At 37.6% G+C, this 13,932-nt stretch overlaps 1 protein-coding gene across 27 annotated transcripts in view; it reads right to left on the reverse strand.

Moving 5' to 3' along the window:
- dlg2 (discs, large homolog 2 (Drosophila)) overlaps positions 1–13,932 on the reverse strand; it is a 277,019-nt gene that overhangs the window by 51,342 nt on the left and 211,745 nt on the right. For 17 of the 27 annotated variants that reach the window (XM_053515546.1, XM_053515542.1, XM_053515548.1 and 14 more), the window contains 5 exons: positions 11,636–11,760; positions 8,697–8,866; positions 6,051–6,187; positions 3,253–3,397; positions 2,687–2,846 (listed from right to left, as the gene is read on the reverse strand). In XM_053515546.1, the coding sequence (XP_053371521.1) occupies positions 2,687–2,846; positions 3,253–3,397; positions 6,051–6,187; positions 8,697–8,866; positions 11,636–11,760 (737 nt within the window). The remainder of the gene's footprint in view (positions 1–2,686; positions 2,847–3,252; positions 3,398–6,050; positions 6,188–8,696; positions 8,867–11,635; positions 11,761–13,932) is intronic. The other 10 variants (XM_053515556.1, XM_053515568.1, XM_053515567.1 and 7 more) reach the window with 1 other exon arrangement.

Below are 13,932 nucleotides of genomic sequence, written 5' to 3' on the forward strand. Positions count from 1 at the left end.
CTGAACATCTTTAGTTGTATTATCGGTTTACAGTATGCTGGGTTATTACTGTACTACAGTATGTACTGTATTCTTTAATGTTTTCTTCTTCTCCTCCTTACCCTCCCTGTCGTTCGCTACCTCCTTCTTAATTGTCTTTTCCTCTACAGTCAAGATGTGATTATATGAGTACAGAGCAGTATATAGTTATAGCTCTGGCTTAAATACCTCACAATGGCACATGCAGTTTTATGTGTTCTTAGATGTTGAAGTCTTTAACATTATCTAAAACGGTGCGGAAAGCAGGATATCTAAGGCCCAGCATGTCAGAATACTAAATAAGCTGAAATAAGGCTTGACTGCTGTTCAAGTAAACTAAATGAGGACTGGGAACCTGAGCCATTTTGGGTGAAATCACTTGGATATCTTTTACATGTGATGCAGGAAGCAATCAATGGAGGAATTAGACAGCGTTTTCCTAGAAGGAAAGGTTTTTGTTCTTCTGGCAGTAATTATTGTGTGTGAGAAGATAAGACGGTACTGGTATGGAGAGTGTGTTCCACTGAACTGAATCATTTATGTTGGTGAAAGTGTGTGTGACTTTGGTAAATTTATAGGTGGGTGTGTAAAAGTATGCCAGAAAAAAGGTTTCATATATATACTGTAGCCCCCCCCCCCCCCACACACACATCTACAAATCTAATCTTTATTGTTTTTTAATACAAATATAAGTACTTTATAATAAATCCTATATTTCTATCCTTGTGGGGACGCTTGGTCACCACACACACACTCACTCGCACAGAGCTCTACAGTACCTTCTGTCAGAGCCAATCCATTATTCATATCTGTAGAGCTACAGTATGGCACACATTCACATTTATTATGCAAAAGTGTAAGAAACTTTGCAATGCTAATCATCCTAATCCGGACTGATTTTCCTTCCGGTTACTTGATAAAGAATCTAAAGTCAAAACCTGGTGACCTTCCATTACATGTATTAGCTTTATGGACTTTAACTGTTACTCTCTGTGCACTATATTTAGAGCTCTTCGTTTACCGCATTACCAGGAGATCAGGGGTCTGAGAATGGAGATTAAGCAAGCTTAGCAGAGGCACCTGCTCGTAATCAAGCACAAGGATGCAGCTTTAATCCCAGACTTACAGCTCATTGAGGGATCCTCTGCTAACACCCTTTACAGGCCATTACTAATACTTTTCATCTTTGTCTAATAATCAAATTAGCTTTATACACATTCCACATTATCCTCGTCCAACTTAACAGTCATACTGAAAGCTTATTTTATTAATGCAGCACCCATATGACTGGCATGCCTCCCAACCACACACACACACACACACACACACAATTATTATTTTTTGCAATTAACATAGTGCCAATGCTACCGTGAGTGTGTGATATTATGATCATTCTTTAATTTAACAATTAACAGGCGATGTTCACATACGTGACAAAGATCTAATGTTTTTTAAATCAGATCTGAGTCACTTCTGTATTTGGTCCTAAATCGCGTAGCCAAAACATGGTCATGTGACTTGAATGTAAATGCTCAGATTGAAATTCATGTGAATACACAGGTTACAGTAGCATGGCCAGCGTAGGGATTTTGTTGCAGTGCTAGCAACAGCTGCAGCAACACATCTGGCTTTTCTTCCTCCTTCTAGACCTCAATAAATACTGTAGAGCTAAACCCACTGCTTGCCATCCTCCAGAGCAAAATCCCAAGCATATTTAGGTAAAATCATATCCATTGTTGAATTTTTGTCTTAAGGGAAAAAGACGCTGACGAGAGAATCGTGGTTGTTCACATCTACTACTGTATAAACTAATGGATAAAATATGCTAACTTATGTCATGGTCATTTCCTAACATTAAATTAAACTATAAATAGTTTTAAAAAACAACATGTTGTCCTTGAAGAATTAATAACTGACCTTGTTGGCAAATGATAAGAGGAATTAAACACTTTGGATTTTGAAACGCTCTGATTGAAATTAGGTATTTACAGCAGAGAATTCTGTTAGTTTTGCTGTTTTACTCTGTCTGTTTCAAGTCCTGTGAGATTTCTAAAAGTCCCTCATCAAGGCCGGTTCTGGCCAGCTACCCTCAGGTTTTTACGCTGAGCAGCCAGTCAAAAAATATCCTCCTGCCCTGAAGGAACCATATGGCTCTTAAAATATCCCCTCAAAAAAAAATGCACACAGACAAACGAATGAACCTGGACACCATCTGCTCTCTGCAGAAATAAGACCGGCTCAAGACTTTCACCTTATATTTAACGTATTAACCGAAATTATAGACACTTTGGGAAATGTAACTGTAGATCAAATCTCCCATTAGGCAGTAAAAATAAAGGTACAACATGTGCTGTACTGTGGCCAGTCTCAGGGCTACAGTAAGTCCAGTTAAATACACATTCATTTATTTTAGCAAAGAGCCCACACACATTCATACAGAATGTTTTAAAAGGAGGAACAACACCAGAGACAGAGAAGTGGACTAACAGGGGTGGACGAAGTGGAACAAGAGGGGCACGAAATCCCAAAGCGATGCCATCCCAAGCGTGTGATGGGTCCTCCTGCATGGCTTTTTGGGATTTCCACACAGTGACACACTGGGAAGGAGGGAATCTACACAGATTCTACCTGTCAACTGTGGCATCTGGCAGAGAGAGGAGGGATTTACCGTAAGAATGAAAAGCCATCCAACCTGTTAATGTCCTCCTCCCCCAGCAGGTGGCGCGGCAGGGGCGAGTAGCGTCCAGGAGAGATGGGAGGAAGACTGGACTTATACTCCAGAGTCCCGTTATTACCAGAGATATGATTATCCATAGCAGGGGAAAATGCTGCAGATGAGGACAGAGGAAGAGACGGATAGATTGAGAGGAGAGGGTATGAGAAGACGGAATAGAATAAGGAGAGAAAAGTGATGAGAAAAGGAGAGCAGGACCAGGAGGGGAGAGGATAGGAGTGAATGGAAGGGAGAGATATTAGAAACGATAGAAGGGAGTAGGAAGCCAGCAAACAGTACAGCTGCTTATGATATTTTATAAACCCTAATTATTACAGAACCAATTAATTTCCGAACCAGTCACTTTTCACTCTTCATCGGCACTACAACATTCCACTTTCGAAATAAACACATTTATCAGAAGCTGTATACCACTGACACATTCCCTGCTGTTTATTAATCATACCAGTTATATTATTACTGATGCAGAAGTGTGTGACAGTGTGTTCGTTTCTACTCACAGTGGGTAATATCGGGAGGCCCATAGGGATCTGAAAGGTAAACACTTGTGGGCTTTCCCACCTTTAAATACACAACATCTGACGTGTTCTTCAGTATGGCTACTGCCTCCTCATGGGTCACCTCCTCCAGAGTGTAGTTATTAACCTGGAAAAAAAAAAGAAGAAGTTGTTTGTCTGTAGGCACAGTATCATGTTACTACAGTATGTATTACATCACTGTCCAATATTGAACAGTATTGTTTACCTCTCAGTTCAATACAGTACATCCTTTTCATATAATGTCAGACATACTGTAGGTGCAGTTCCCAGCCGGCATCATCTTTTCAAAATTTATGAAATCACAACTCCTATTTAACATTTACACAAACGTAAGACAATTTATTTTTTTGAGTTATTCTAATGTTCGATTCTGAAAGTCAATTTTTCCAGTAATTTCTTTTTTTAAACTTTTTTTAAAACTTTTTTTTCAATAAAAAATAATAACAATAAACAGATACAAACTAAAACAGGGTATATACTAGTTCATTCTTTGTACAAATAAAAGCTGATGAACTTGATCGTCTGTCTAAACAACATTTAATTAATGTTTTTTAAAACTAATTATTATACAGTAAATGTCAATGGCTCTGGTTCAGATTTTTAATGTTTGTTGTATAAAGTACTCGGTTGTGGAAATGACCATTACTGTAGTATTTCTTTGATGCAACATACTGTTACGACTTATTTACGACTTAAGTTGTAATTACATTTAAAAACTGCGGCACCTGAAAATCTCACTTTGCATCATACACACACACACACTGGAACCTCAGATTACGAGCATAATTCGTTCAGGAAGCGGGATCGTATACCAAAACACTCATAAATCAAAGCACATTTTCCCATAAGAAATAATAGAATTTAAAATTTTTTGTTCCACAGCCCCAAAAAAATAAATACATAAAAATAATTAACAAAAAATATAAAGTAAAAATAAAACAAATTAACCTGCATGTTACCTTAAAAAAAGTAAAAATAAATCCCGACCAATAAGTGTTTTCATTTATGCGCACAGTGTGTGTGTGTTTTTCTCTCTCCTGCACTGCTGAGTGTGTGTTATGTGTGTGCGCGAGCGTAATTTGGCACCGTGCCGGTTGTGTGTGAGTGAAGCACCCCCTCTCTGTTTTTCATACACACACACACACACACACACACACGCACACACACGCACACACACGCACACACACACACACACACACACACATTAAAGGCGAGAGAGAGAGAGAGTGTGTGTGAACCGGCATGGTGTCAAATTACGCGCACGCACACATAACACACACACTCTGCAGCGCAAGAGAAAGAAACACACACACACGGATCGATTATACCAGTAAGAGAAAAGCACTAAGACCCAGCAGGGGAGATGATTACCCGCAGCGTCAGAGAGAGAAACACCGTTGGCTCAGTTAAGATGACGCGATGCTCAGTGTAAAAACAAGAAGCTCATGCGTTATACATGATACTCGGAGCTCGTAAACCACGACAACGCTTATTTTTTAAGTCAAAATTTATTAAAAATCTTTGCTCGTCTTCCGGAACACTCGTAAACTGCGTTACTCGTAATCCAAGGTTCTACTGTATATATATATACATATATCGCAAAAATGTCAGCGGGCAAAAAAAAAAAAAAAAAAAAAAAAAAAATATATATATATATATATATATATATATATATATATATAGTTGTATATTAAAGAGTTAGCATAGAACCAGTACGCGGAACAAAAATGATCTATCTAGTAATTTTTTTGTTTTTAATTAAAAAACATCTAATTACGTGATTTTAAGTATCACTGTGTTTTATTTATTTGTCTTTTGTAAACAATAATCTAGCCAGGAGTTTTTTACATTCTTACTCACTCACTCATCGTCTATACCGCTCAATCCTTTATAGAGGGTTATAGCCCTCCAGCCTATCCCAGGAGACTTAGGGTACGTGGCGGGGTAAACCATGGACAAGAGTGCCAATCCATCGCAGGACACACACACACACACACACACACACACACACTATGGGCAATTTGGGAACATCAATTAGCCTAATCTGCATGACTTTGGACTGTGGAAAAAAAACTGGAAGAAATGGAGAAAACCCACCAAGCACTGGGAGAACATGCAAACTCCATGCACTTAAAGACGGCAATCGAACCCGGACCCTGAAGGTGTGAGGTGACAGTTCTAACCATTAAGCCACCCTGCCGCCTTGCTTTGTACATTTTTTGCCTCGAAAATAGTATTGTTTAAGCTAGTGAATATATTGTTTATGTTGATTGAGCTGCCATATTGATTTGAGGTCACTTGAGGACACCATCCCAAAACCAGGAATTCTACAATACATTCTCACATTGAATGAAATGTAAGTTGTATATAAAGTTTTTTTCCTACTAGATAAAGTTTTTGACTAAACAGTATGGTTGCAAAATAGGTCTAGCTGTGAGTAGAAAAGGTTGCCGTATTCCCGCACTGCATCAGGTTCTCTCCAATCCTCCAGTGCTGCTTGACTAGTACCAGCATCTCTCAGGGATTGGGGAAGATATGCATCTAGACTATTTTCCGTTCCGGCACCTACTGTAGGTGGGTAGGTGGTGGCTTAGATGTCCGTAAAGCCGAGTCACTGGCAATCTTTAATCATTGACCTATCAGTTTCTTTTTTTGGGGTTATTTGGGTTAGCTTCTCCCAACTTCAATAAAAATGTTTTCAATAATAAAAAAAATCATTTATTGGCTGGTTTAAGTTAAATGCCTAAATGTGTACTCACCATGAGAAGCCTGTCTCCAACCTGTAACCTGCAATCCTTCTGCGCTGCTCCTCCATCAATTATCTTAGTGACATAGATGCTGTTATCACCTGGAATGTGCTGGTTACCAACTCCCCCCGCAATACTGAACCCCAGCCCTGCAGGAGAGAACATCACATAAATCACCTACCTTACTGATAGCCATGCCACGAGTTCATAAAAATTCATCCTAATTAAAAGTATGTTTCCTGAGTCGTTAAAAAAAAAAAATGACCATGGAGTACCATGACAACAACTCCATACAAAAGAAAAAAAAATCCCTGACTAATAAAAAAAATACAAAAATGACATTAATAATCAGCTAATAACTAGCCTGTCATATTCACATTCAACATTTAATAGCTCTGAGCATCATCCATCCAACTTCCAGACAGCTAATTTGGCCATTTCTAACAATTATTTTTCTAGCAGACCATGCAGCAGACCATGATAGTAATGAACAAGCATCAGAGATGGAAAGGGGAATTGAACCAATTTAGTATATGGTTGTGATATGTTACACACAGGATAACAATGATCGTGTTCTCTTACTATCTTGTACAATAATATCTAGTAACGGATTTACTGCTCCTTCAAGATGTCATGGGAACTTGTTTGACTCCATTCATCCAGCAGTTTTTATAAGACAGCAAAAATAGATTCATTCAACTTAAAATCTATTTAAATAACCAAAATAGAGAATAGAATTAAAGTTAATTGTGTTTATGTTTCAGTGATCATTCATTACACTAAGTATATCAGTGCGTATGTAATGGGTCGTTTTATTGGATTTCTAAATAATACATCAAAGCAGCATATGTACTGTAGTTAAAAAGCATTTAGTTTGCCTCTGTGCTTCTAACCACATCTTGTACACAAGCAGCACACATAGCAAATAGCTTAGTTACAGTATGTATAAGTGGGAGGATCTTGTATTTCATTTTCCTCTGACATTTTGGCAAGGAAGAGGGTTTATGCACTGCACGAGAGAAATACATGTTGCCTTGAAATGCAAACTAAAAAGAATGTTCATTTTTGTCCTGAGGCAAGTCACATAGAAATGCTTTTTTTTCTTTCTTGGGCTTTGTACTCTATCTTTTATGCTTTTATCACAGGTATAATGTCAGATGCCTTGACAGTGACAACTCTTCCATTTTCTAACCAGGCTAGGGACCAGCACTGTATGCAATGGCTGGGTTATACTGTATATTAGGCGTAGGTTAAGGGTGTTGCCCAATGATCCAACAGTGGTGACTTTGTGTTGGTGACTTGACTTGAACATCTGACCCTCAAATCAGCAACCCAGAGTCACAACTGCTTGAGCCACCACTGCACCTTCACACAGAAATGTACAGGATTAATGGTCAAATTAAAAGTCAAACAGACCTTCGTCTTCGTCTGGAGGACAGGTAATTTGGAGCTCTTAGAAGTTGAAACAACAATCTGGGCTTTTTTTTTTCTCTTTTTTTTTTCCCCTTGATTAAAACGTATGTTCCCCTCTAAAAAAAATACATAGAATGTCTAATCATCAACACTGCAAATAATAAAGTGGTTATCTAAAGTTGTAGCAATGAATAACAGTTAATTGTAACCGACATCAACTAATACATTCAGCCAGTTTAAGGTTTACTGAAACCGAGTATTTCTCTCTTGCTAAATCCCAAAAAGTTTTTATTAAAAAAAGAAAAACAGTTTAGCAGAGTTTTAATAGCCTTGCAAAATCTGAGAGTCATCAGATACTGCTCATTGACACCACTAAACTTGTGCACTATTGATTTTTAACCCAGGCAATTTCCTCAGTCTAGTTTTCGAACCATGCTGCAAATTGCATTTCAAGACAACACACATTACTTCAGACACAGTTTTAAGGCTTTAAATGAAATCAACACATTATTTTTTCAATAAGGAGACTATGAGACACTATTTTGCAACATAATTTCTATAAGATAAAACCATATACTGTATGCATTGCATTTCATGTCTTGACCGCATACATTTTCATGGGTCCTGGGTGACCGGATCACAAGTGGACAGTTGCAAATGCAGAAATGACATGGGACTCCCAGTTCATACTACCGTATTATGGACCGTTTAAAAGATTTAATTACATGGTCTGCTAACAAAACTTAGAAATGAATGACAGGTGAGACAACAATCGGAGTTATAAAAAGGAGATGTTTTCGTCTTTGCTGTTACAGCATTGTCTTTGTTCATTAGCCTAGCTCCAGCGAGCTTTGCTCTTTAGAGCAATTTCCAGACACTCCTGCAATTATTGAATATTTTCCAGATGGGGAAATGACATAGTTGGTCCTTTGTTGACGTCTGGAAGAAATGAAGACACATTTTTGCTCACACTACAAATCTGATTTTGCCATACAGTATGCGTCCAAGACTTCCATCAAGGATATCCAACTTGAGTGACCGAATCACACTACACCATTGAGACACATTAGACCCCATTTACATCTGCACATGGTGCTGTTTATTGGATGCGTGTAGATGTCCAGGTGTAAATTGGGCCAATGTAGCATAAATTTCTCTACATGAATAAAGTGATCCAAAAGGAGAGAAGAGACAATTGTAAACCCTATCATCTAGAAAGACGTAAAAATCCCAATTTTTTAGAACCTTTTGGTCCCTTGACGAGTTTGATCTCGACGATGGTCTCCAGCATGGGTCTCCTTCTGCGTACGTAAAGTCGAACGATAGAGCCAGCCACCTTCAGCGCCTCCACGGCTCTGCTGTGGGACACCTCGGACACGTCTACTTCATTAACACGCAGGATACAGTCATTCACCCTGCAAACAAACAAACACATATACAGAGTGGATATGCTTTAGCACTGTATTGGAACGTTCAGATTTCAAGCCTTTAGTGTCGCAGTCTTTGGTGCAAGAACAACTATCTCTTGAGGCATGCTCAAGCAGCTGAGACCCACACCTCAAAGCAGAACGTGGCAGAGTGTGACGAGGTATACTGAATGTATTGGAAAAAAGGATTAAAAAATCAATTGCACTTTATTTCTACAGCGCTTTTAACATCGTACACTGTCACGAAGCGGCTTCACAGAAAGCCGGGTAAAGATTTAGACCCCCAGTGAGCAGAACAAAATGAGAAGAGACAGATGCAAGGAAAATCTCACTCACAAAGTGGGGAAGAAATCTTTAAACGGAACCAGATGCAAAGGTGAACACAATCTTCAAGGCGACAGAGGCTTCTCTTATATTTTACATATAAGTGGACATCTTATGTATCTTACTGTCCCAATCCTCTCTCACCCCCAAATTCTTGCTATTCTTCTATTAAAATGGTTACCCTGTTTATATTTCCTAAAATTTAAAAACAAAAATACAGTTCAATTTAGACAAAAACCTACGTCCTTTGACTTTGTACGAGGAGCGTTCAAGTCAAACTGGGACTTGTGATGAAATGTCTTTGAGTTAATGCATAACATTGATTGAAATATATTGAAGACTTAAAGCACAGGACGTTGATAAGTTGAGCTGCAGTAAAGTTATAACTTTAAGAGGATGTGGGAGTACTTGCCACATCCCTCATACAGCCCTGACCTCACTCCAAGGCATTTCCACATGTTTGGGGCATTCAAGGAGTTCCTGAAGTTCCAGCGTTTCAGACGTAGAGCAGACAGTCCGATCGCAGCTCTGGAGTACTGATCAAACTCTACTACTTTGAAGGTAATCAAGCACTAGTGACATGAGTGCATTAGTATAACAGGAAATTATATATATTTAAAAAAAAGAAAGCTGCACAGCCGTAGTAAACACTTTAAAGATGCAGGTGTAAAGTGACAGAAGCACAGCTAATCATCACCGGACATCGACCTCATGCAGGATTCCAGAATGCACTCTCAGACTAATGATAAGGATTGTACGAGAGAAAACAGCAGGTCAAAAAGTGTTGCAGGTCAGGTAGGTAACAAATAAATTGTTAAAAAAATCATACAATGTGATTTCCGTGTTTTTCTTTTTAGATTCTGTCTCTCACAGTGGAAATGCACCTATGCTGAAATCGTAGACCCCTCCATAATTTCTAAGTAAGAGAACTTGCAAAATCACAGGGTGATTAAATACTTCTTAACCTCACACACACACACATATATACAGTATATATGAGGTTATTTATATACTCAGATGTCTCAAAGCTGTAATTGCCAAATGGTGGTAATTTGCGAAGGTCATTTTTTTCTCTATTAGTTTCTTTTTATTTTCAAACAGATATTTATTTTCTTCTTAAGAATACAAACGTATTACTATGTATTATTATTATTATAATAATTATTTTTATTATATAATTATAAGGTTGAAAGAATTTTAAATATAAACAGTTATAGTTGATCTTTGCACTGGATCTCAGCACTGTGCAAAAGCCTTGAGCCTTATTTTCTCATATTTTACATTAAATTACGCTGTATAGATTCAATTAAAGAAATGGGAACAAATATTTTACTGCGACAGAATGCAATGTGCATAAAGATACAATTTAAAAACTGTTAATTATGTAACAACCTCAGCAGCAACCTCATTTCTCCTCTCATCTGCATTCATCACCAGTAATCTAATCACCTGATCATCTGTCACAATCTGCACTTGATTCTCACTGGTTCATGTCTTAAGTTAGATGTTTTTTATGCTTAAATGATGCATGGCTTAACAAACAAAAACATTGAAACTCCTCTGGTACATGGACTGGACTGAAGGTAAGAGCCAAAAAAAGTCCCTGACAAAGATTCCTCAAGACTACATTAAATAAATACATGAAATTCTGTCTCTTTGGAAACAAAATATAAAATAATAAGGGGTGGCTCCACTTTAGCACAGTACTGTATATTAAAAAACGAAAAAAAAAAAAGATATCTATATAACAAACTGTACTAGCCTCTTTTCTGTTGCAAGATAAAGAATAAAGGAGATTGTAAAAGACTTATGAGGAGGGGTATAGTGTGGAGAAAAATAAAACCAGGGAGAATTATGCAACAAAAGAAGGATAAACATAGCTACTTTTAACAGCAAATACACACACACACAGACACACACACACGCACAGACACAAAAACAAGGCTGCCTTCTCTTCTTCTCCACACTACATAATTATGCCTGCCTGCATTATAATAACCCTCTCGATCTGCTCCTAAACTAATGATAAGCATCTTGCAGAACCACAATGTCCTGAAAAACAGTTTCCCATCACACCAAACTCTCATCTTTTGGATCTGCTCTAATGACCCTGTCCATTTCCTTACAAAGCTGCAATGAATTAAATAAGTGTGTGCATGTGTGTAGGTTTGTGTGTGCTGCAGATCTGCCCTCTGGAGAGGCATTAGGACTGCGATACAGAGCTCATTCTTAATCACTGACAAAATGAGAGAGAGAGAGAGAGAGGGAGAGAGGGGAAAGCATGGTGTAAAACATGTTAAACATTATCAAAGACCAGAAACTAGACAGTGTTCAGTGTGTTACACAAGAAGGTGGATGTAATGTTCTTTTCAGTTCATCTTCATCAGGCAATCTGCATACGCCTTTACACAATCACCAAACTGTGTTACTCACCGGAGCCTGCCGTCCTCAGCCGCCGCCCCACCGGGGATGATCTTAGTGATGAAGATTCCAGGATCGTCTCCGATGTGTGGATTATCTGTCCCACCCGCTATACTGAACCCCAACCCTGAGTTACCCTGTGGACAGAAAAGAGCACAAGTATACTGTGAGACATGGATGGATGGATGAATAAATAAATAAATAAATAAATACATAAAAACATTTTCAAAGAGACTCAAACATGAAAATAAATGATGCAGTATACATAGTAATACAAATATTTCAACCTGATCATACGGAGATAGCATGCTCAATATATCACAAGAAGCAGCCACTCTGCTTGTACACATCATATAGGCGATGCCACAAAACCCAAGTCTGTTGATTACGTGCTGATTTTAAAAAAAGATTCCAGGTGCTTCATTAGCACGCCTGTCCTGATTAGTGCTAATTATCCAAGCAGACAAGCAGTGAGTAGAGCTAGGTATGAAAAATTAAAGAAAAACATTCCCTTAAATAAACCTGCCTGAAAGTGATAAAAAAAAAAACCTCTTCAGTTTTGCAAATGCATAAAAATAATGTGCTAAATTAGAATAATAATTTATAAGAATAATACTGTGCATAATATATATTACTAAACATAGTATTATGACTTTTTGTATGCCTTCTAATTATTGATAATATTATTGTGATATATATATATATATATATATATATATATATATATATATATAAAACTATGGTAATATTACATACTATTCAAGATATATATATATATATATATATATATATACATATATATATATATATATATATATATATATATATATAATTTTTTTACTTTACATTATTATACAAGTACATCCATAATAATTGTGACAATTTGTCTACAACCTATTTTGTCTACTTTTTATCATATTTTATTTTACCATAAGTAGAATTGTCTAGTGTGGAGACTTGACACACTAAATATATTAAATAACATCAAAAATACGAGAGGGCGTTCAAGTCAAATTAAAACGTATTATTGTGCAGAATAACAGAACACACTTATGAAAGTAAAAGCTACCATTATAACCCCCTGCTACACTGATGCACTTATTCGGGTGTTTTACTAGTGCTTGGATACCATCAAAGACGGAAAGTTCCCTCGGATTGGACTGCCTGCTTTGCGACTGAAATGCTGGCCTCCCACGAACTTCTTTAATGGCCCAAACATGTGGAAATGGCTTGGAGCGAAGTCAGGACCCTACATGGATATGGCAATAACTCCCAGCCAAGTTCCAGCCGTAATGTTAAAGTGGTGTTTATAAATGATTGTGTGTACAGCTGCAAGATAGTGAAAAGCTTTATGTTGAATTTCAAGGATCAGACACTGAATGTTCAGGGGAATGAATGCAGTGAGCTCTGAGTCAATTTGGCCAAGATCGTCATTCATGGACATAAAAATGTTTGCACCATTCATATGCTTTACTACATCTATGAGTCTCATCACTTCTGTACAGTTTGTCAATCGGTTTTACGTCTTCATTCACAAAAACTTTCATCACAAGTCCTGGTTTGACTTGCACCCCCACTTGCATTTTACCCAAAGCAAGTTTGCATAATTTCTGTGAACATTGTTAGACCGGAGCGGACATTATAGATCTAGAGCCTAACCCCTCCCGAAGTGGATCCCAACTGAGTTATTCTCATCCTCTCATTTTCTTGTTTAGAACCAATAGCAAAGTAATAAGTGAAGGGTCTCCACTATATCACCATCATCTTACATCTTCATTGTTGTCTTGGTAAGTGGTTGAGAAAGTGACACTGATTATATAATTTTGTTTCTCATACATTTATTATTAACTCTGCTGTGTGTCGAGAGCATATTGGTGCACACCTTGGATAATGATAATTCACATACTAGTCCCATAAGCTTGACCCATGTCCAAGACGTACAGGATTCCTACAGTATAATGCACAAAAAATTCTCACCCTGAGAAGCACTGCATACGTCATACAGCTTACCAATCACAAGTATCAATAGATCAGAAATAAAGTAAGAAAGAATCATGTAAAGTAATTATTGAAAAGTGAGTCATTGAAAACCAAAAAGTAATGACTCATCAGTAGTTACACAGAGCTTGGGAAGCTAATAACTACTGTTTAACCTCTTGCTCGAAATCTTACCGGACTAGACATGAAGTATGGAACGTACCTGGAAATCATAATCAAATACTCTGACTAACATTCCTGTGAGGGATGAGCATGAAAGTGATGCACCGTAATTGATTCTCTGGCTGATAAACAGCCGAACAGCCCCAGAG

The sequence above is a fragment of the Clarias gariepinus genome, chromosome 17, assembly GCF_024256425.1.
Source record: "Clarias gariepinus isolate MV-2021 ecotype Netherlands chromosome 17, CGAR_prim_01v2, whole genome shotgun sequence".
NCBI classification, from domain to species: domain Eukaryota; kingdom Metazoa; phylum Chordata; class Actinopteri; order Siluriformes; family Clariidae; genus Clarias; species Clarias gariepinus.